At 36.7% G+C, this 22,079-nt stretch overlaps 1 protein-coding gene across 1 annotated transcript in view; it reads right to left on the bottom strand.

The window, feature by feature from the left end:
* Positions 1-22,079, bottom strand: part of PRKCE (protein kinase C epsilon) — a 296,929-nt gene that overhangs the window by 96,634 nt on the left and 178,216 nt on the right. The window contains exons 3-10 of the mRNA XM_075146872.1: positions 15,268-15,427; positions 14,079-14,113; positions 12,592-12,677; positions 10,257-10,389; positions 7,372-7,514; positions 6,093-6,189; positions 4,192-4,406; positions 2,706-2,879 (exon numbers count right to left, since the gene is read on the bottom strand). Coding sequence (XP_075002973.1) covers positions 2,706-2,879; positions 4,192-4,406; positions 6,093-6,189; positions 7,372-7,514; positions 10,257-10,389; positions 12,592-12,677; positions 14,079-14,113; positions 15,268-15,427 — 1,043 coding nt within the window. The remainder of the gene's footprint in view (positions 1-2,705; positions 2,880-4,191; positions 4,407-6,092; positions 6,190-7,371; positions 7,515-10,256; positions 10,390-12,591; positions 12,678-14,078; positions 14,114-15,267; positions 15,428-22,079) is intronic.

The raw sequence follows: 22,079 nt of genomic DNA on the forward strand, positions 1-22,079 counted from the left end.
GAAGAGGAACAAAGCAAGTAATGTCATTACATAAAGTCAACTCCTGAGTGCTTTGACAATGAATACTGAGTCAATCTTCCCACTAAGTCAGGGTGTATACGACAAATATGCTCTGCTTGAAATGTAAAATTTAATTCCAGCATGATCACTTCAGGGACCAGTTCTGCAAAGTACAGCAGCCATGGCACGGCATACAATTGCAGCGTAAGTAACTAGACACTACTGTTAAACACATTTTAAACTCTGTTGTACAATAGCCTTTGTCTCAGTAAAGCTATTTTAACCACAGACCATGTTCGTTCGAGCAAGTTTTTCTACCTGTTTTTCCACTGAATCCGAGCAAATCATTCAGTGACTAATTTACTTGGTACATTTTCATTTGTTGTCATTCATAAATAACTTATAGCTTTAGCAGATGCATTGCTTTTGCTTTTACATATGTTTTGGTTTTTTGTTTCTTTATAAAGAGTTCTTTGCAAATTGTTCATTGGCCATGCTCAAAAAAACCCTTCAGTTTTTCAACTGTGGACTTTCAATTTGATTGGGTATCACTAGGTATAGTTTTGGTTGTTTGATAAGAGTCACTAGTGTATGACTTGTAACTATAAATCACATAACTATCCGTTCCTCTGAGTTCAAGCAAAGCCACAAACTATAGTTTCTCTCTGGTCAAGAGATATGGGAAGAGAGAAGATGGTAAGAATTTCTGCATATCTTTGATGAATGGCTTTGGAGAGCAGGGAGGAAGGCAGAAAGCACGATACAAAAGAGGGGAGAACAGATGAGAAATACAAAAGCAAAGAAATCTCCAGAAAACCAGAGAAGTAGCAGGAGAACCTTCTGCCATAATTCACTTAATGTAAAACTGATCTTTACTGATGTTCTGCCACATAATTCACATCAGGCTGGTGATACATTTCTTTACACTTCAGGGAGTGCAGTCTGCTTTAGTCTTGAAGGTCCCTCTCTGCTCACAGAGCTTATCCCTCACCCCAGCACAATCTTTTTATCACTTTCTTCATCTGAAATAATATGCTCAATTCTAGTTATAGATTTTAAAATAACATGTTAAAACATTTAAAGAGTATGTTCACACATATATTCAAATGAAATGAAAGTTTGAACGCGTGAAACATCCTCTGTAGACATAACTTGTAAACCTTCCTGGGCTATTTTTTTGTGTCAACTTCAAAGTATATAAAACGCTAATGAATTTTCACTGTTTCAAGAACCGTATAAACATAAAAACATATTTGCTATCTGCATATTTGAACACACTATAATCTTGATCCTACTAGCCATTTTCCTATGGCTTTCCCACTGCCCTATTTATCTTTCCTGACAACTTTGCTGGAAGATCTTTTAGTCACAGCTTTTCTGTGATTATACACATAAAATTATTTTAATTGCTCATTTGTGCCATACATAGTTTTGGTTATACGTGAATATGTAGGTATTTACACACGCACACACATACACTCATACACACACTTAATTCCTTTCAATATGCTAATTTAATTATTCATTTAATCTGCCAAGCTTTTCCATTAAATTGGCTCAAATACTCCAGTATAGTTTCTTACTGAAAAAAAAAAAACCAAAACAAAAACCCAGAAGTTTGAAGGAAGCCGATTGATTTTCAAGTGTTTTATTTAAAACATACATATATACTAACGTCTAAACTTATTCCCTACAGGTCAAAAACTCATCCCATTGAAATGAATAGCATATTTAGTTCAACAGAAGAAAGTTCAAACCTTAGTGTTTTGAAATAGTAAACATTTTATCAGGCACTTCAAAAATAACAGATGCTTCTGTAAATTAAATTGTATATGATTGGTATTCTATCTACAAGACAGATCCACTTTGTGGGGTTTCTTTTGTCCATAAAGCTTTCTGGACAATCAGGTAAAAAACTGTCAGCTCAGCTAAATGACAAGAGAGAAATAAGGGACTAAAAAATATTCTGTGAACACAACTGGTTTCAAGCACTTAGACTGACTGGATTCAGAAATCCTAGAGAGTCAGCTAAACCATCCAAACGTTCAGTTACATTTAAGCAGCAAATCCAAAACACGTGCTATGAGGAGGAATTCTATATGAAAAATTACCAACAAGGAACATGACACAGGAACAGGCTCTCATTATCATCTCTCTCTGCCTTTCCTTCTCCCTGCTCCTCAAGCACATTGGAGGCATTAGCCCTATAGGAACTTACTTGATAAGCAGAATATCTATTTCCTTTCTCTTTTGAACATTTTGTATACTACACAGCACAAGAAAACTGAAAAGATGAGTGTTCTGCCATAATCTCATTTCTGACAAGATAATTTCAGAATTTTTACTCTGAATACTGGATGTTAAAAACATTTGTACTTAATTCAACAAACGATACACCATATTCATGTACAGAAGAAACCCAGAAAATGGCACCTCAGTAGTTTTTTTGTGGCTTATGCATGTGGGTTTTTTAAAATTTTTTAACTCATTTACTGCCATCTCCTGGTACTTACAAGGTAATAGTATTTATGCTATTTAACAGCAGCCAGTACTCCTGTTCAATACTACTGAAATGCTGAAATGCCAAAAACTTCTCAGAAATATTTTTGAAATATTGCTGTACTTTTTACGTTGCTGTCTTTTATTCTGGAAATAGTGAATATTGTTCCTTGGGCACAAACTGGTAAAAGGTTCACGTAGCTTACCTTCGTCTGGAAGCAGCAGTAAAGTTGTGTTAGGTATGGATGTTTCCGTGCTAATGCCAGAATTCTCTTTTCTGTCATTGTACAGTCTACATCGTCATCTTGAAGTATGACATCTTTCTTCAAGACTTTCACTGCATATACTTCATCTTTTCCTTTTAGCTCAGCTAACATTACCTAAAACAAACAGAAATTCTGTTTACATATGAACAACAGATACCATAAATGCAGGGTTGCATATGAGTTTGACTGCACTGGAAATATGAAGACAGCTACATGTTTGCCTGAATGAAGTTGTATGTTTATAAAATTAAAAGTAAAGTAATGTAATTTTAGAAAAAGATACCTCTGGTATTCTTTAAATTTGAAACAGACGGTATCTATTTTGTTTGTTAGTTAAGAATGCAGAAGATAAAAGATTTTTACCCCCTCATTCAAATATCTTAATGAGTGCCTATTAACGAGATCTCAAAAACTAAAAAAAGTAAGGAAGTTGTTATAGAGCAGAAATTTATTTCCCATTTTTATCTCCCACTTTTGGTAGTGAGATTTGTGTATGATGAAATTGGTATACAATCTCACGTACCATTCTGGCCGCTTTAAAGTTGTTGATTTTAACTACTACTATTGTTTAAGGTTCAAGTCCTATACTCTGTTTAAGGTCAGTTCTGGCTTGGAGCCAGGGTAATCTTCAGAGAAAGGATTAGAAAACAGGGAGACAAAAGAACTGCTTCAGCCCTGTCCCTCTGCATCTGCAGTTCCCATATATCAAGGAAGGAAGAGTGTACTTGTGAAACGGATTCATTTTAGTCCTGCTCTTTGATTCCATGGTGCACAGTGCTGTGTAAAGAAAAATCTATAAGCCCTGTAAATACAGTAATGCCCCTTCCACCCTCATCAATTCCCTACTGTAGGAAGGTATCTGGCGAGTTACATCTTTGCCGCATACATGGTATTTTGGGCAGCTGTCTAAGCCTCTTGCACTAGTCCTATCTCAGTGGAAATGCTTGAGTTCTGCTTCCTCCAGCACTGAACACACCCACTGAGGAAAAACAAGCACACAAACTGTTCTGTGAAATAAGTAAACTTGAACTGGGTATTATCTAGAAAGGGAATGAACTCAGAACTCCACAGCATTACTCCTGGGCTGATTTGTCCTGCTTGACCACAACTGATTATCTTGTTGAACAGTATGTATGTAACTGTATGCAAGTCTTCACTTCATATCCTGAAATAGGGGACCATTGACATTATTTCAAAAGGCTTGACTCTTGTTAATGAAGTGAGCTAAAGCACAGAAAATGCCACCCGATCAGGAGGCTGATATTCCTGATCTGTGGGGTATAAAAGCTGCTTTTACCCAATGGGTAAAGAATGGAAGGAAACCCCTGGGGTGGAAGGACTTTCTGAATGTCTCTATGAACACTTTCAAAGCAGTACAGTCAAAAAAAGCCTGCAACACCTGTTAAAAAAAACCAAAGCTACCTACCTTGCCAAAGCTGCCTTTCCCTAATACTTTGATGAAGTTGAACTCTTCGAGGCCTATTCGCTTGGTCTGGGCCTGTTTGACCTCCCCATTTTCACCATTCTCCCCAGGTTTGTTAAGCTGGTTGTCTGTTGACGTTGTAGCAGTTGCCCTGTGTTCCTCTCCCCGATTGTCAAATGATAACGCTTTCCTAATGTTGTTTTCCAGCTCTTTGATTTCTGTGGAAATGCGAGAAAATGCATTTGTTTTAATTAAACATCAGAAAAACAGCCTGTGTTAGTCTGTATCAGTTTTGGGAAGGGACATTCATTATCCCTGAATGCTGTGTGGAGCGTTCTGTGGTTAAGAATACATATTTAGCAAACTGCTTCTCCACCTTACAGTAATCAGCCAAAATCATGCTCTAACAGGAAGGGTAGCCTTTTAAAATGAACCTAAGAGAATGACATATCCAAAACTTGACAGATAAAGTCAGAATAGCGGCCAAATAGTTGTTTTAGTGATTTTGGGTGTTCCTATACCACAGAGAAGTACTTTGTTTTGAATACTCCTATCTTCCTGCAGCACTTACTCATCTTCCTGCTTCAGTATTTGAGAATTGTATCTTCAAAAGTTCAAAGGATAGTTGGGTGTCCCAGTCCCTGGAGCATCTTACATTCATCAACATGAATGGAGCATCTTACTCAGCTCCAGCTGTTATCAGACGCCTGCCAATAAAATATTTGACCACTTCCTAGCGCCGCTTCAAGCAGCAATTGTGTAGATCTGCTAAATGGTTCTTAAGGTTTCTCAATGCTAAAACACAGTGAGTCCTGGTGACTAACGGACCTCAGGGTCTCCCTCAAGATCTTACATAGTACTTCTGCCTGATGGCCTTGGAAGCAACAACTTTACTGGACAGCTACAAAATTGAAATTTAAGAGAGAATTTAGAAAAATTCTGTGTTCTTACTTTAAGCAAAACATCAGATATTTAAAAAATATTATTTAACCAAAATGGTGTCTGTGAAACAAAAAGGTTGACAAATTTCAACCAGTTCTGGACTCAGAGTCTTACAGTACTTATTACCATGGAGCTTTGGAAGTCTCTTCCCTAAAAATAAAGGTGAGAAATATCTCTACCATAAATAATTTTCAAAGAATTTGACACAAAAGTATATGTCTTCCTATGTCTTAGTGTAAAGATTTTTCATTTATCAGTTTACACACACAACGGTACATAAGATACCTCACAGACTTCTGATTTTTAAAAACATCAATCAGATCAGATTCAAAAAGTGCTGCTGACATACACGTTCTGTCAATCAGGCTGTTCAGCTCAATGAAATCAGATCATATCAGTGAAGATTAAAGTATTTGTCTTCAAATCTATGCATGAAAAAAATGACTGAAACGAAACACGGCTTTATAAAGCCTCTAGAAACCACTCAGACACGCTAGCATAGCCTAACTGGACGGAAGCTTTTATTATCACAAATGTTCAACATGGAATTGCAAGGAGGCAATTTTATCTCAAAAACTTATTAACAGATAGAGGCTTTTCAGATAGATAAAGGCTCTCTCAACTTCAGTGGTACTATTTAAAATGTTCTCACTCTTACAATAGAATATATAACCTTCTTAGATAAAGGTATTTGGTTAGGCAAGTAAACTTAATATTTTAAGATGACTGGTTTATAATTTTCCCTTTAAAAGCCACGTAATTTCACAGATTTAAACAAAATGAGAAGTAGGCATTTTAAAAAAGTTTTTGCAGTTCATAACTTTAAGTGCTTCATTTTCTGGTGGTAGCATTTTCTGGTGGTAGTTCTACAAAGGCTGGGGATAATAGGTTTTTTTACTCCTCATAAAGAAGGAAAATATGTGACAATATATATCGTTAGAAAATAAAAAGAGATTATCAACCTTGATCACATGGAGAAGTTGGTGCTGACTTTGACCTATCTTCTTCTGATGATGCGCTTCCAGGAACTGGTTGTTGAGTCTCTGCACCTGCAATTAGCTAAGAACAATTCCAAAAAGGGTACTGAGCTATGAGATCCTCCCGTGTCAAGAGGAAATTTAATTTAACAACATTAATTCGCAAGTGGAAGTATGAAGGAAAGTGAAGATGTTCTGCCCCTTATAGATTCTCACTGGCAGGACCAGTAGATGGCATCACATCAAATGGAGACCATAATACAAACAGAGAAAGAACCGGCCATTTAAAGAAAAATAGGTTCTTAAGATGAAATAAACATAATGAGCATATCCAGCGAGTGGGAAAGTTTTGATCAGCCACCTTAAGGCTGTGTAGAAATCTAGCCAGTAAATACATTTAACTACAACAAGCATCAGCAAGCACTGCAAATTAACTCATGCAATAACAACATGACAACATCTTTTCCCAGGAGTCACAGATCAATTAATTTATTCCTGAGTTTTCTATGTTTCTGTAACATTTTAAAACAGTGTACACGGAATACAAGTGTGCAATAACCAGGAAAATGAACAGAACCAAATGTCAATGTTTTAAGAAATTAAAAGAAATTAAGAAATTACGGTAAAATTTGCCTGTTTCTGTAAGTGAGAGCAATGGGTCTGTTGTCACAATCATGCAAAAAGAGACAGAAAGTGTGGCCAAATTCTCATCCTGGATACATACTACAAATCCAGAATAAGTCGATCAGCTTTGGATGTACTTGGGGTGACCTATGTTTTGTATTTCCAGAACAGCCTAGTTCTTCCTATAATAGTGGTGATAACTCTGGAACTGTCATCTGGCAAACAGCTCCTCTTCATGAGAGTCAGCACATTGGCTCATTTATCAGCAATTACAATATTACAGAGTAGTGCTGCATCTCAATCAATCAATTACCCAATGCCAATTCTAAGACAAAGAGACATTTATGTTTTTATGACACTGTCTCTCTGTCAAATCTCCTTCCTCAAAATTAAAAAGGGGAAATCCTTCCAGACTCTATACAGACTCCAGGCAAAATTGTAGCAGGTCAAAATAAATTTCATATAAAAATTCAGAATACATGATTTACACTTATAAATCAAAAGCCAAGGTCTTAGTACTGTACTGACTTAAAAAAAATTCTTGTGCAAGCCAAGTGAGTGAGATTGAACCCCAATTAGTAAAGTTACAATACTGCCATACTTATCTCACTTCTTATGTTACACTACATATTAAAATTACCTTTTTCCTCCTCTGCCCACTATTGGTGATCTTATCTGGGGTGACTCCAAGATCTGCAAGAACTTTAGCTATGCCTCTAGCATCCACTCCACAGTTTGGTGCCACATTTGTTTCACAGCGTCGATGTACATTCATCTTGCAAACTGCAATGAAATGTAAAGTAACAGAGTAAATTAAATACTGCCTTGGCACGCATTTGTCTTACTTAAATCAGACCTTATTGGACCTACCAATAATTTTTTCAAATAAATACAATTTCAGTAGAAAAATACTTAGCTGGATTTGCAGTGACACTTTTGAATGCTAATATAAAATTATTAACCTGGTTATCGTTCTTCAGCTATAATAATGCTGAACAGCGCTTTCACACAGTACCCACAACCGACACAGGAACAAATGAAAACATCCAATGATCCTGTAAATCTTAAACAGAATTTGAATAAGAAGAAAAGTCCTTCAGAGCTTGGATTTTAGCAGTCCACTTCTGCTCTCATACTGAGAGTGCAACATCAGTTCCTCATGTATTATTGCTTCTTACTCTATTTTACTCAAGTAGATTAACTCCTAATGTAGGCTGGCATAAAACCAACAGTGTTTTAAGTTCTAATAAAAATCTCTGGCACTGTTAGACACTCTCTTTCTTTAGATGAAAATCCATTTACTAAGCTCTTTCTCTTAAATACCATCTCCTGGAACTAGCATACTAGTAAGAGGAAAAAAAGATTACATTGCTTCCAGGTTATGAGGTGGGGGGAGAAGACACATCCATTAAAAATAGCATAGTATGGATTTGTTAAGAGCAGATGACATATTTTATCTTAGTCTTCACTGCCCTCTTGTGGAGCAAGGCATAAAGAAAGCAAAACTGCAAGTGTAATTAAATACTAGATTAACATTCAACTGCTCAAATTCCTCACTTCATTACTTTTTAGAGGGAAAAAAAAATCAAAAAAGTATGTATTTATAAAGCTGCATTTCATTATATTGTTCATCAACAATGTTTTCACTATATAAGCCTTAAAGAAACAAACCACATTTGCCTCTGAGACTATACACAGGCACTGTATCTGCAGCAGTAACCATGCGCTTCAGAAAGGAGGTGCTTTTCCTTTTTAAGTATGGTTCAGCTCACAAGAAGAGCAGAAAGAAATTGCTACACATGGTATTTTCAGTGCATGTATATTTGGTGACAAAAGCTCAGTGGCAAGTAAAATGTTTGACCTAGGATCCATAACAGTGAACATTGAGGAATTGAACTGCTTGAAATAAAGCAAGCAGGAAAAATTTTGTACAGTCCAACTTCATGAACATATTTTGTAAAGAGAAGCACAGGAATAAGCAGTGAAAAAACAGAAGAAGAATAAACCTCTCATGGTGTCAATAATCACACTGGGCACATCTGTACACAGTACATCTGTGAAGAAGGGAGCATTGTTCGGCACTTGTTAAGAGAGAAAACAAAGCACGGAGAAAATGACATTTCAAGCTCAGGTGAGTTCTAGATTTCATGCAGACAATACTGCATTTTTAAAGGCACTAATTTTATGAACATGGAGAAAGCAACATAGGCTCTCTGAATAATTGCTTCTATGCATCTGCTACACAGTAAATGCATACATATGAGAAATAACATTATTTTCTACAGTTAAGAGGAAATGAACCACTATGGTACTTGAGAGAGAATATGAAAGTGTACTAATATATTCACAGATTAAGTGGAGAGATACTATAGCTCTGATGAAAAATCAAAGAGAAAAAAATCAGTTTTAATTGAAAAATCTCCTCTGAACATATCGCCGTCATAATTAAGATATCATTTGAACAAAATCTTTAATAGTAGTAAAGTAACAATATTTAGAGTCTAACATTTTATCACTGCTCACTAGCTAAAATCACCAGGGAAGGCTTGAACTTCAGAACGCTCTCACTGTGTATCACTTTGCCATGAAAGAATTTTCTTCTTTCCCTTGCTGCTTAGCAATTTGTGACATGAAGCATTAGGTCTGTCCTCCACCTATACTTATGTCTCATCTTAAATACTGCAAAGCATATATTTAAGAGATTACACATTTATACATATGTGACTGACTCCACGTTTCTGCTGTTGAGAAGTTTACATAACATAATTTTTGTATTTATGAAGATGGACCTACCCATTCGTAAAGGTGTAACAAAATGAAAATGCTTATAATTCCATTAAGTACTACTTTCTAAGAATCTGACATTCTTCATGACATCATTACCATCAATCCACTAATTGAAGTATTCTATTCATTATTTCTAAAATATTACTTTCCTTTGCAAGTGTTTGTACTGCTTTCTCCCCCTTTTAGAATATATAGATCTGCTTGAAACAAGGAGATATGGAACCAACCATTTCTGTTAGTCAGCTATAATGACATGAATGCACCTTCCAGCAGTAACTTTGCATACAGTTACTGGACAGTACAGAGGACACAGTCCTTAAGCTGCAAAACATAATGAATCCTGTATTTTCTGGAATAGAGGGGCTATGCAGACCATCACAAAGGATGATTTAGCTGATTTTAGGATGATTTAACCATCACCACAAACCTGAAAACATAAAAGGCGTATAAGCTGAAGGGATGTAAATCCTCATGCTCCTAATCTGCTGTCAACTTCTAATTTCCTATGTGGCAATAAACCTACACAACAGTGAGTGCAAAATGTGTTTCTGCACTTCTGTCCTCTCATCTGTTACTGACTAGTGCAGACAGGGTAAAGGACCATTTTCTCCTACAGCAGTCCGCTATTTACTTTCTATTCATTTCTGTACATGCTGGAAAAGACAGAATAACTTGAAGTCTTTCCAAGTCTACTGCACTCACAAAGAAAAAGAAAAGCTCTGAAGTGGTAATCCTTACCTTTGCATTGTAAACCTTGTCTCAAAAGACCCCAGAGCAATGAACCACAGTGGTCACAGAAGGTGGGCACTTTGTAATTGTGAATGCTGAACTTGTGAGGCATGTTGACACTGAAACGCTGGGATCCCACTTGCTGCAAAAGGAGAGCACACAATATTTCATTCTAATTAACGTCTTTATAACCAGTGTACGCCGAGGCCCTGTTATGTTTTTGAAACCACACAGAATTCAAACAAGATTAAATAGGTCTGTGCTCAGATGACGATCTTTGCATTAGATATACTCCAGCTCCAGAGTTCTTCTCACTACTTTATTTGGGGAAAAGAGGGGAAAGGGCTGCTGTTGTCCAAGAGATAAAGACTAAAGTCTACTTCCTAGTAATTCTGGGAACAACAAATATATAGCTATCAGGAAAGATCTCTTAATGTGTGGAAGGCAAGGAAGTCACTCCCAATTGTTTTAGGAGCAGGAGGCCGAACTAATACAGGACTAAGAAAAAGAAACATATCACAACCCCTTTACCTTTTCATATCCCACTCTTCTTTAGATTATGAAAATGACAATGATAATTCGTTGTGTTCAGGGATTCCAAGGTACGATTACTTACTAATTAAAGGATGTCATTGGTAAGTTTTTATAGCGGCCACTGCATAGCAGTAGATTTATTTTGATGTTTTTCCTTCCCTTTCCTATTACCACTGGCTTCTCTCCAGCGATCTAGTACCCCTTCTAAACAATGAGAGCATTATATCAGCAAAGCATAAAGTCTCCACCAGTCTGGAGCCTGGGAATATAAATCTATGCAAGATTTTGTATCTTCCTGTGAGTACTATGTAAAAACAACACTAGCCAAACACAGTCCTTTATCACAATCCTATGCAAGCGATCAAGTTTTGGATGTAACATACTGGTTGTAAACCTGACATTAAAGAATGCTTCCAGTATGAAAAATGGTAGTGAACTGCACAGGAAGAATGAGATCAGTTAGTGTCTCAGTCAAATTCGTATCAAAGTTGAAAGAGTGGCTTAAAACCATTGTTATGCACAATTCTGATTTGTAATTTAAGACTTGGCTTTTTCAAGCATATAAATGTAGGTTTTTAACAAATAAAACTAAGAAATGTATTTTTTTCTGCGTGGCCAAGGAACTGGGATCACCCACAGACTACCTCACCTAATCTTATGGTGAAAGATAGTAGGCCCTTGCTGTTGCACAAAACAGAACAGGACAGTGAGCATTCATTAGCTTTTCTGTTAAAACACAAACAAACACAAAACTTCTGTATAAGATAAAGCATTCACTGGTTACAGCTGAGGGCTACAACTGTTTAAAAAACCATAAATCCACTCCCCTCCCCAAGTGTCCCCTATCAACCCAGCCATAAAAGGATAGCCCAAAGGCGAGGAGTCTAAGGGAGCTGAACACGACAGCAGTCACGTTGCTCCTTGGTATATGACTGTCCACAGAAATTAACATTAATTTCCTAACCAAGCCTGAAAGGGCCACCTTAGCTGAGAGAGACCTTTAACCCAAGTGAAAGAATTGCTTTGTTTTCTCTTATGATCCAGAGCTGAACGTGCCATTGGCAGATATATTTACCTCCCTGACAGCACAGTTCTGAAGGCAGCTAATTTCATTTTCAGGTGATGTCTTCATTTATTTAAATGTGTGATAACATGAAGCACATACTGCGTTAATTTCATTAATATACAAAAGCTTGCTAGAGGTAGGGAGCAATTATGCTGGAAAACCTGTTAGCTATGCAGTACCTTGTGGTCTCACTACCATCTTATACAATATCCATGGGCCTTCTTCAACACACGGATGGCTTTTGTTCTACACTTTGACAGTTTGGATGCAGTCTTTGTTGAGGTGAGACTTTGCAAGCAAATTCTGGGCAGTCTTTTATGTTGATGCAATATACCCAGGCATACTGCCTATCCTATCAGCTGCTAATTGACTAAGCCACACAAAATGGAGTTAAGGGATAAAGGGTCCCATCCTGCTTCTTTTGAATTAAAATGACAAAACTTGTATTAACTCAAAAATGGAGAATATTAAAAATGAAAAGGAGTGGAAAGAGCTCACTGAGACTTTAAGCATTCAGATATTATAAAAAGTTTACTAATTAGAAATAAATTGGTGTATAATAATTCCCATGTAGATGAAACTGTTATGGTAATCTGTCATTCCAAAGTAAATGCTACATCACAAGACGACCAGAAGGGCACAAAAAAGTCTGTAACATTTATTGATTAAACAGAGGAGATGACACTACTTTGAACAGATGAAAGACAGAGTTTTATCTAGAAAATTTATTTTATAAACATTTACCTCATCGTGAGTTTCCTGTTTTTTTAAGCCAGCACACTTCGTTATTATAAGTTCATGGCATCTCTTGTGGACTACACAAGTGCAAACTATAAACAAAAAACAGATAAAAGAATGAGTTTTCATGAAGATTGATTTTAAAGCAAAAGACTGATCTCAGAAGACCAGAAATGCTGGGACTTGAAAGGCTGCAAGCGACTGGCGACTTGGTGAGTCCTATGAAGTAAGTATGGCTTACAAAGGCAGGAGATAATACACTTTGAAGAGACCAATGAATTTTAAGAGAACTACAGCATATCTGTCAAAATCTCAGTATGTAAACCCACAAATTACCTTCTGAAATATTAACCACAATTTTTCTCAATTTTTACATATTTGATTTCTTTATCTGATAAAGTCCATGATCTCCACATTATATGAGACACAATGGCAAAAACAATTCCTGTCTGAAGAGCTTCCAGAGGAAAAGAGACATAACGATAACTCATTGTAAAAGTCAAAGAACAGAAAAAACAAAGTTGAACAGTCTTTCTGTAACACATTATCATAAGCTGATAACAGTAAAAGGTTTCAGGAGGCAAAAATGCTTTGTCAATATTCATACTGATTACTTAATCAATGAATAACATTTGCAGATATGACAGATAAGATTAAAAATTGCAAGGTCTATCGTACTGTGGGATTCAAGGTCATTAAGTGAAGGAAAAAACCTTCATTAATTTCATTTTCTTCTAGCTTTGGTCATTGTTGTAAGAAAAAAAAAATCAGAACTCAAGGAACCTCTGCTGTATGTTAATACAGTGATTCTTATTATAGCATGTAAAACCATTATTTGCATTTATTTACAATGAGATTTCATCAAGTCTTTTGTAACTGAAAAATCATCACTAACTTGATTATTTCTACTTGTCAGATGAGAATTAAGCAGAAAAACATCGTCCCAAGAGGTCACTGCATAAAAAATTAAGAGTACAAGAAATTGAGTTTCAAAATGGGAGCTGAAAATGAAGCATTCCTGCAGTCTTTGCTATAACCTTCTCTAATGATGACCTCTATAATTATCTCATCTATTTAATTACAGTCTTTGCAATTACCTGGCATTTTTAAACAAAGAATCTTAAGCAGAATAAAGAATTCACAATTTTAAAATGCAAGAAGTGAAAAATGAAGAAGCCAACATCCACAGATACGCCCCCCTAGTTGGACGTGCATCAAGAGATACCTATGATCTGCTGTTCAGTGATGTTAACTGTGCCCCTACCTCACATATGCTGCCTAAGACCAACACTTTTGAAAAATCTTACTGTGACTTACTGTAAAGACTGTATCTTTGGTGAGACAAATTTATTCTGATCATCTTGTGCTAAATTCTTCTGCACATATACAATGCTTGATGAAAGTATCTTATTATTTATATATTATAACATAATATTCAAATATTCAATATAACATAATATATTCAAACTGTCCCCCTGTAGATTTTCTCTTACCTTGACATTGGTATCCCTGTTTTCCTATTACACCCCTGAAAATAAAACAGTGTTTTAGAAAATGAAGAATATATATTTTTAAAAATGAAAAACATTTTCTCCTCTCGTTACTGAACATGCACAAGTTTAAAAGAATAGCTCCTTATAACCCATCATCTGATAACTGCATGCCTAGACTGAGATCAACTCAAAGTAGGAGCCACATTTCAGTTGCTAAGAAGTAACAGGTAGGAAGATAGGCCATGAAGGGATTCAGAAGTAAAGACACATTTACTATAATAAAATAGGCAAAGCCAAAGGGTACATAGAGAGGGAAGCCACAAGCTGGTAAAATAGTCATCAAGCAAGCCTCTAAAAAGACAGAAGATTGCATTTGCCAATATTGTTTCTTGAAATCATCTTAGCTAACGTAAACCCTAACCTGCAGACATTTCTTAGAGGAATGTAGTTGAGTTCATGTACAATTCACATCGTTTCACTGATTCATTACACACTCTTAAGAAATATCAATTATGGATCACATCAGATCTTATGTGTATTAAGGTGCAAATCAGTATCTCTAGGTAACTTTGGAAAATATCAATAGAGTTGCTGAAAAATAACTGAAAACTGAATGCCTCCACCACTTTTCCCTACCTGAAAATTGCGAGTACTCAAAACTAATGTAAAAAATTTCTAAAAAGAGAGTTCTTGATATACACTGTAATACGAAAGACCCTGTACACTGAGCACCCAAAACCCTGGATCATTAGAAGTCTAATATTCCTATATTTCATTAACTTCAGTAGGATGTACAGGAGCTTGGCACTTCCTAGGATGAAAATGGTGATACTTAAGCACCTAAAGAAGAACTCAGTCATCCTGGCAAAACGTAAAGATCTAATATTAGGTCTAAATCTACGCTTAGGCAATTACAGAACATGAGACTGGCTGTCTACCTAGAATTTATAGTGTGTACTAGACAGGAAAAGATTGAACTTTGTGGCTCAGGGGAGAAAAAACACAAACACAAATTCTAACATTTGTGATGCAAGTTTAACAGCCTTCTATTATCGTCTGCAAAACTGATGACAGCTTAATATTAAAATGAGGAGGAAAAGAACTACTACTCTACGCCATTTATACTTCAGCAAAACAGGAGGGTATGTTAACTCTTCCATACAAAGTTTCAAAGAAAGCAAAGTCATACCATATAAAATCTCTGCAGTGCGAACAGTATGTTGGTTGTCTAAGATAGGTGGCCATAAACTTGTGTCCATTAACCTGATGTACTCTGCGTCGCACAGCACCCTGCCGCTTTCTGGGGCGCATACGTTCCCGGAACACACGTTCTTCATTGTCTTTGGGTGCTGAAACAGAGGAAAAAACAATAAGCACTGGCTGTATCAGACACAAATATGGGAAAACTCAAATGCAATACATAAGCAGATATGCTCCAAAAATTAAAATAATGCCCTCTAGCTAGCAGTGCAAGATAACTTCCCTAAGATGTGGGTAATTTTTTTCTTTTTTAGCATCAATTACTAAAGGGCAAGGGTTTTCACTGCCTAGTACAGGAACTTCTATTTGTTCTAAACCTTTATCTGTAAATTCACGCTAAGCTGGGAGTAAGGCTTCTGTGCTTTATCACTATCAAGCACATTGACAACCTCTTTAACAGTAATTACACACTCAGATTCTCCAAACAGCTCAGACTCTCATTTCATTTGATCTTCAGGTGGAAAAAAAAAAATCCACCAAAAAATCTCAACATCCCCTGGTCCCCATACACTCAGAAAGTGCTGACACAAGTGCAAGAAAGCTGAGCACAAATACATGTTATCAAGCAGAACAAAAATTCCATCCAGAACTAATTACTTTGTAGAATTCCTGATTAAGATCTGAGCTTCAGGCTCTAATAATCCACTTTGATACTAATACACTTTCAGAAAAACGTTCAAAGGAAGGAAGTTGTTCCTCTTAACCAATTCCTGTTCAATTCTATATGACATTTAACGGTAGAGGAAGTAAAAAAATCACAGAATCACAGAATCATTAAGGTTGGAAAAGACCTCTAAGATCATCGAGTCCAACTGAAATGAAGTTGATATATCTCAGAATGAAAACTTTTGGGAAAAAAATCCTCCAGAGTGCATTGGGTCTTTTTTCCCAAGGCTTTATTTTGAGAAGTATCATTAACACCTCCAGAGTATTCTGTATGCATTAAGCAAAAGCTGAGGATGAATTAGCAATGAAGAACAGTACACGGTTGTTAATGAAAGACAGATTTTACAAGCATTCCTTGAGCCACTTGCGTCTCTGCAAAATAGAATATCAGATTTGGAGGGGACCACATTCAGTCATCCATTGCCAACTGAATCTATGCATTCACTACTTCAGTGCATATAACACTTTGAAATGTATTTAACACTTGTCATTCTCTGAATTTCAGCTACCCTGAATCATTACGATGGCCTAAAGATGCCAGCTTTGGTCTGTGGCAAGCTTTTCTGTACATGAATGAGTTCTCCAAGCAACAGTACAGTATTTAACAATAACACAAAGAAAATTAAAAGTCCGAGAACAATTCAAATCTCTAAAAGTCTCAAATTCTTTTACAAACACTGAAATAAATCCTATTTTTGAGGGTTGTAAAATTAAAAGGTATTGATTTAGGAATTCCTAGAAAACGGTCTTAAATTAAGCCAACGGATGGATATCCTGGGAAAACACAGAGAACAGACCCACAAATCGAGATCAATTTCTCTCACTTAACAGCAAGGGCTAAAACCCATAGCAAATTCATCTTACAAAATTCAAATTAATCTTACAAAAACTTCGTACTCAGAGTGGGTTTTCACCCTAAGACGACACGGGATGGCCAGAATGGCATTACTTTTTTATTCTAAGTGAGCTCTCAGTAAATAAACATTGACTTGTACACAAAGCTGCCCTTTTTATTTATGCCAAAGAACAATCAAAACGCAATGGCTCTAGAAAGAGATAAGAGATAATCCCTTCAAGAAAGAGATAAGAAGTACCAAATAGTTATCAATTATTTTTATGTTGTCAATTATGTTTATTTTTATGCTTTAAGCAAAACTCTGATGTCTAGTAAATACCACAGCCCCTCGAGAGAAAGACTGTCCTCCAACAGAGAATACATAACAAGTAGTTGGAAATCCTACCAAAGACTCTTATTTCCAGCTTCTGAACAATTTACTGCCTTTACAAAGCTGCTGGAAATCTTTTAAAAGTTATTATTATAGGAAATAATTCTATATTGACACAGAACTGTTCTCTTGGTTATCATCCAGACTGTAGAATTTGCTAAAGTATGCAGCCTGGATGTGAGAAAGTTAAAATCCCACTCTCCTGGAAAGGGTTCCCAAAAAGTTAGCTGCTTATATGAAATGAACAAGATGTTCTGACAGTGCACAGTTCACACTTGATATGATAATCAGTCTACAATACCGCTTTTCTCCTTTTTTCATCTTAAGTGTAATTCTTCACAGATAAAGCACCTGTGATTTTACAGATAAAAATCCTCTTCTTGATTTGGCTAGATAAACACAATATCATGTTGTTTTTACCAACAAAGTCTTAAAACTAATTTTACTGTATTACTTTCAGTTCTATATTTAATAATTTTATAAAATTCCATTTTTCACTTACAATACTTACAGTTAAAATAAAACAACAAAACAGTTTTCAGAAATGCACTGACTTGAAAACAGCTACAAGCAATACACCAATCCTGAAATTATCAGATTAAACGGCAGGCCTCAATTATCGACACCACTTCCACACAAACAGTATCTCTGTGTGTGAGAAGGATGCTCAAACAGCTCACAGAAATGTAGTTTTCTTGGTCTGTCTTGGATAACGTTGGAAGTCTGTTAGCCAGTTCCCCCAAAGCTGTCTCTCCTGTCAGTCTGTTGTTCCACGTTTACCACTAAAGACTAGCACGCGGCCTAACCCGCGCACTGCATCCTGCTTTAGTGCTGAACTGCACAGATGAACTGCCTGTCCAAGAGCAGTGACCCCCCAGCGGTGACCCTGCCTCTACCTCACCCCTCATTACAGCCCGCTCAGAGTCCCCACCTCGTCAGTCGGCAGCAGTACTTGTTTGGGGAGGTTGGAGTAGCACCTGGCACTACAGTGCATGACTGGACACCGGCCTTTCATCACAGCAGACCAAGTCACAAGAGAAATTAATTCACCCATGAGCTTTACACTCAGTTTACATTAAGTTCAGCTAGCTTGTTCACTGTTACCCAACAAAAACACATAAGCAATGCTTTTCCACAGTCCTCAAGCACAACGCTGCCATGTCTTGCACGATTCACGCCGCTGTTGCGGACCACAGGCGCAGAACCAGGCAGTGACTTTCCCAGGTGACTCAGAAGCGGATGATCAGGTGTGCTGGCTCATACCCAGGGCTGTGAACCACTCATTTCCAGGAGCACTAACAATAGTCTTATGTTTAAATTAAAATCCATTTATCTCATACTGAACAGCCACACTAGGGACATTCATTTAACTGTCTGAAGACAGCTCCTTAGAAAGGGAGCTACACTGCTCTCCCCAAACTTCCCTCACGGTTCGCAAGCAGGAAAGCAGAGATCACTAAATGCAATCAGAAAATAGGGAGTACTTGGGAAAACCCCTAATATTTGTGGGATACAGACAACTAGTGTTTTCAAGACACATTTTAGAAAATATGAGCATTCCAAAAAAAGCTGGCCTTTAAATGTATTTTAAAAAGAAAGCCTTACAGTGGTATACGATAGATTTTAGAAAATCTAGAAAAACCATTAGGATACCGCATACTGCCCAATCGTGGCATTTCTATTCTTAGCAGAGGAGTTCAAATGAAAATTAAGTGGATTTGCTGTAGTCAGTCTATAAGCAAGTTCTAATATAAACAACGTCTTCTCACAGTATTTCTACTAAATAGTCACAGAGGATTATCGTTTCCTCAGTAAAAGCTGTTTCTTTATGTAACGTACATTCTGTTCCCTGTTTTGATTTTGAGTCCTTCAGCCCTTTATATTATTCGGTTTATCTTTTTCAAATGCATTTATTTAACTTTCATTTTCAAAAGAAGGAGTAAGAAAGGCTCATGATAATTTCCAGGTGTTCGTGGAGAATACTGTCAATGCAGCACACTGAGTTTAGGCTTTTCATGATGGTACTTGAGAACTGGCAAATTTAGAACTAATTTCTTCTCAAAACTATACCCAGTAATGTCACTACTTCTTTTCATTGCAGCCAAGAGTAACTCTGAGTTATTTGAAAAACAATAGCATATAATTGCTTTTATAGACTCATACGTACATACAAACATATTGCCTACAATTTCAAAGACTGAAAAGACTTGCAGGCTTAACTCCAAGCTCTTAGAGAAGTGCTATAAAAATCAGAAGTATTTGGCATGCAAAATTGCACAAAATTCGTAAATACTTGCAAATGGATGTTTAAATGAACTGTCTGGAACTACATTTAACACTGTTAATCGTGTAGTATCTGTTAAGTATATATTATAAGTCGTAAACGTAATACTCGGCAACCCTCAAAGGGGGCAAGATTGGAGGAAAAAGACCCCGTACATCAAATAACAAAGGCTGGAACATGTCAGGTCTCATTTCATACTAAAATGGATTCAGCATAAATGAGAAGGGTTCAGTGTGGAACACTAAGTGCAACAGGCAGAATTATCCTGCATAGCAAAATGTGCCATTTCCATTCCTTATCCTCTGTGTTGCAAGTACTTAAAGAATTCTGACAACAAACAAAAAAATGGAAAAAAATATTGTAGAAAAAGAGAGAGAGATTACATGCACAGAGAGGTTTTTCAGCATTTGCTATTGCTCAGAATGCCAACTTCTAAAAGGGAACATGCTGGGCACTTCCCTTAATCTGGAAGGGATTGGCATCGAATAGCGACAGCATTGGGGAAGAAAAAAAATAAATCAGATGTTACAGTTAAATGGCTACTGCCCCATCAAAGCCAAATTGTAGGCCATGTACAACGGTACCACTCGCAGCAACAGGTGTAGCTGCCAGGTAACCCCGTGCAACAGAACACTGACGCCTTACCCACGGCACTTCTGGCACAAAGTGCTTTTCACCCCGGGCGTCTGTTGGGTATCTTCACATTGCTGTCATCCGTAATTACAACCAGCATCCAGAAAAACCTGCTGGTTTAACACCAACCCTTAATAATTACAACAGAGCCTAAATGAACAACAAATGCAAAGGAACAATCATTGTACTGGTGTTATATTGCTGAAGATTAAGATTAAGAACTTTTGTATCATATTTAAACCTGACCACTTTAACCAGTATGTATGTACTGAAATAGAGCTTTTGTTTTAGCACTGTATAACATCTAAACGGAGGAAGGATATTGAGTCAAGAAAGGTAATTTGCCTGAAGTTATGTTGGAAAGTGAGAAAGGGCAGGAGCAACGTCCAGGACTCCTCAGGTTTCAGGATGGAGATCATTATGCATCGAAATTAGGCCTCAAAGGATTATTCCCAAACTCCATTTTGGGCCTCTACAGTAGAAGCATATATACTGTCATCAAGATCTCTCCAGGCAGAAACTGTTACAGGATTTTGCCTTTAAGGCTTTAATCTTCTTTAAAGAAGGAAAAAAAAAAAAAAAGAAAAAAGCTAAACACCCCCATATATTTACATTTCTATCTCCTTTCTTTTAAAAAAGCCTTGCTTAGTAGTAACACATACAACAAACTAATTTTGTAACTTTGAGATAAAAAATAGCAAGGTAAATGCCACAATATAATTTCATAAAGCTATTACTGATGAACACAGAAAATAATTGGATAGTTTATCACAGTCATAGAAAGAGCATGCAATTTTTCTATGTCTTTTTCTAGAATCATAGTATTTCCAGACTATTTTTTTAACAAGGAATAAACACACAGGTTTTGCTTACTATATCTTGAATCTGCTTTGTTTAGGAAAGCTGACAGGAAATTTCTTGTTTAATAGGAGAAGAATCAGATCCTTAGATAACACTATATTGTTGAAGAAAACAAAGATGATGAGTGTTACTAAAGAAATGAAAAAATGCTCACAGAATGGGTGAGTTTTAGAAGAGACAGGTGTCTTGACAAGTCTTGTCTGTTAACATGAGCTATTTACTGAATGCATTGAAGAATAAATTGCATTTTAAAGTATATCAAGCCCAAATATGGTGAGTGGCTTTGTAGCATAGGCTCAGGCTCAAATTGATTTGCCTTCAAACTCGTGCTTATCTTTAAATGCTTAAATTCTTGTCTAAAAGAGAGATTCTGCCTATATGTATTTAAAGACTTCCCTTGACATGCAAACAGATAAAAGTGATTGGGGTTGTGACAGGCACACATTTTTGTTTTAGGGCTTGTTTTACCTTCCTTTTTTAAAAGACAAACAAACCCAAACCTATAAAGCTATCCAAATGATTATTTACACATGGTTCAAACCTTCTCTACATACTTAATTACTATCATGAACACATTCATTAGCTCACTCAAAGCTGAAGGGACAACAGTAACTCCCCACATCCTTTCAAATGGAAATACTTTCACGTTCGATTCACTTAATAAAGGAGAACATAAAGTCCAGAAGTACTAAAGAGTCTCATAGCTACTGAAGGTCTCATTGCAGTTTCAGCACATGGGGAAGTCTGACTTAGTTTTCAAAAATGTCCCAACCTTGCTGTCTGGCAATCGCTTGGACCAAGTGTTGAAAACCAGGAGCACGAAGGCTGGTACCTGAAGGGACGCTGCTGCCACAGCTGCAGGCCATCCGCTCTGCTGCAGCCGAGGCCAGGGGTGAGGGAGGATTAGTTCCTATAGGTGCTCAAGCAAAACTCTCCTTCAAATGATTTTGAGACTTTCCTTAAGAAAGCCTTCAAGATGAGCCCTTGCATGTTTCTGCTCTCCATCTGCACAGTGCCTGCAGAATTAGTGACAACTTACACAAGCTTAAGGTATTATAACAACATGGAATT

Source organism: Calonectris borealis, chromosome 3, assembly GCF_964195595.1.
Source record: "Calonectris borealis chromosome 3, bCalBor7.hap1.2, whole genome shotgun sequence".
In the NCBI taxonomy this organism is placed as follows: domain Eukaryota; kingdom Metazoa; phylum Chordata; class Aves; order Procellariiformes; family Procellariidae; genus Calonectris; species Calonectris borealis.